General features: G+C 52.7%; 1 protein-coding gene across 1 annotated transcript; it reads left to right on the top strand.

Moving 5' to 3' along the window:
* The first annotated feature begins 222 nt into the window (after positions 1 to 222).
* LOC122032938 (deSI-like protein At4g17486) lies at positions 223 to 1706 on the top strand. Its single transcript, XM_042592251.1, has 3 exons — positions 223 to 603; positions 730 to 1017; positions 1095 to 1706. Exons 1-3 carry the CDS (start codon positions 468 to 470, stop codon positions 1367 to 1369), a joined length of 699 nt encoding a protein of 232 aa, XP_042448185.1. The 5' UTR covers positions 223 to 467; the 3' UTR covers positions 1370 to 1706.
* The last annotated feature ends 466 nt before the right edge of the window (positions 1707 to 2172 follow it).

Raw genomic sequence — 2172 nt, 5'->3', positions numbered from 1 at the left:
TTATGAAGAATGGTTCTTTTTTTATATCATCCTTTTTGAAGTCGTGTATTAGAACGGAGATGGATTCGGGAATGATTAAAATAAGAAAATTGTGTTTTTTTCTTTTTCTGTTTTTTCACACCTCACTCTATGATCAGATTGCCAGCTAGTAAGGCCATTTCTGGAAGAGTAGCCTGTAAATAACTGCCAGAAAACATTTTATTATTACGCGTCCCCATTTTTTTTTACAACCCTATCGATTACTTAGTACATATCTTCACTCTACGTTTCTTCTAAGCAAAAGCGCATTTTATGAGACCGCCGCCGCCTCGACGTCGCATCGCCGCCCTCTGTCGTTTCCATCACCGTCGCCGCCTCTGTCATCCGCATCCTCGTCACTGCCTGTTGTCGTTCCCGCCCTCCTCACTGCCCTCCGTCGTTCCCGTCACCGTCGCCACCTCTGTCATCCTCCTCACCGCCTGCGTGCCATGTTCGCCCGGGCCACCTCGCGGGAGCGGCGGCCAGCGGCGTCGGCGTCCGTCTACCTCAACGTCTACGACCTAACCCCCATCAACGGTTACGCCTATTGGGTCGGCCTCGGCGTGTACCACTCCGGCGTCCAAGGTGCGATCCATCGTCCGATCCGCCTCTTTGGGCTTCGCCTTCCTCTGATGTGATGCGGCAATTTGGGATTTTTTGTTTGTTTTTGCCGTGCTTGACTAGGGGTTTTGTTTTGTTCTGTTCTGGCAGTCCATGGGGTGGAGTATGCGTACGGGGCGCACGAGCACCAGATGACGGGGATCTTTGAGGGGGAGCCCCGGCAGTGCCCCGGGTTCGCCTTCAGGAAGTCCATCCTGATCGGCCGCACCGAGCTGGGGTCGCGTGATGTGCGTGCGCTCATGGAGGGCATGGCCGCCGACTACTCCGGCGACACCTACAACCTTATTTCCAAGAATTGCAACCACTTCTGCGATGACGCTTGCCTGCGCCTCACCGGCACTCACATCCCCAAATGGGTGAATCGCCTTGCCAAGATCGGTACTCGCCTTTCACTCCCAATCGCTGGCTTCGATTTTGTCTTCTGTCGTCACCAAAAATCCTTTTCCCGACTCCAGGGTTTCTCTGCAAGTGCGTGCTTCCGGTACGAGTAGCGGCCGTGCGGAAGCGCGGCGCGGAAGATGGGAAACGCGGGGTGGACGCCGACAAGCGGCGGCTGAGGAGCAACTCCGCGAGATTTCCTCCGGAAGAGGCCACCGCGCCTCCCAGCAGCATCTCGAAGCCGGAAGTCACCATCACCTCGCGATCGACAGGTGGAAGGAAGCTCCGGCGATCGGCGTCGTCGTCCTCTGCCGGAGGACTAAGAGGAAGAGGCGGCTCCTCGTTATGTTAGCGAAATGCCGGTGACGGCGATGGCAAATATGGTGGGAAAGGACCTTCCTGGTCCTGGTCCTGGTCCTGGTCCTGGTCCTGGGAAGTGAAGCCTTCGCCAAACTCTTCCTTTTACTTTCCAAATTAGAGTGCAAATGAAAATATTTCTTTATTCAACTCCTCCCTTTTTTCCCCTTTTTTTTCGGAGAACTGCCGCGAACCTGAGCCGCTATCACGATACGATCTCCCTACCATTTTGGGCGTGTCCGGAGCTGGCTGGTCGGTGTTTGGTCCTCTGTTTTGACTGCTTTGTTTCTAACTGTAGAATAGAATCGAAGGAGCGGATCTATTGTATTGTTGCTGTTCGAGTCTGTCAAAGACGAGCTTAAACTTGGGTTCACACTCCATGGAGTTCCACTGCAACTTCCTAATTTATAGGACCCGACAGCCTCCTCCACTGGTGGTAGCAGGTTTTCACTGAGAACCCTCCATTACCTTAAAATCTATCTTGTCATCCTCCTGACAGACAGAAGAGCAGGACGAGTCGGTGATGCTGACCAGCGCGGCCCATGGCGGATGATTCTGACTGAAAGTGGCTCCAAGACCATGTGCCATTGTGACTGATGAAGTCTGCCTCTTTCAAGTGCAGCTGTTCTTCAGGCACTGGACACCTGCTATGTCGAGCTCTCCCTCATTCCTTGCAATGGCATCATAATGGACAGATATTATACAGTCTTTGCAAAGCTTCTCAATCCCATTGCGTTTATGTATGTTGGCAAAACCTGTGAACTTTCATCACATGTAGGAATGACAATCAATACCTAG

The sequence above is a fragment of the Zingiber officinale genome, chromosome 11A, assembly GCF_018446385.1.
Source record: "Zingiber officinale cultivar Zhangliang chromosome 11A, Zo_v1.1, whole genome shotgun sequence".
In the NCBI taxonomy this organism is placed as follows: domain Eukaryota; kingdom Viridiplantae; phylum Streptophyta; class Magnoliopsida; order Zingiberales; family Zingiberaceae; genus Zingiber; species Zingiber officinale.
The sequence above is the reverse complement of the archived record's forward strand: the minus strand, read 5'-3'. Positions and strand labels throughout refer to the sequence as shown.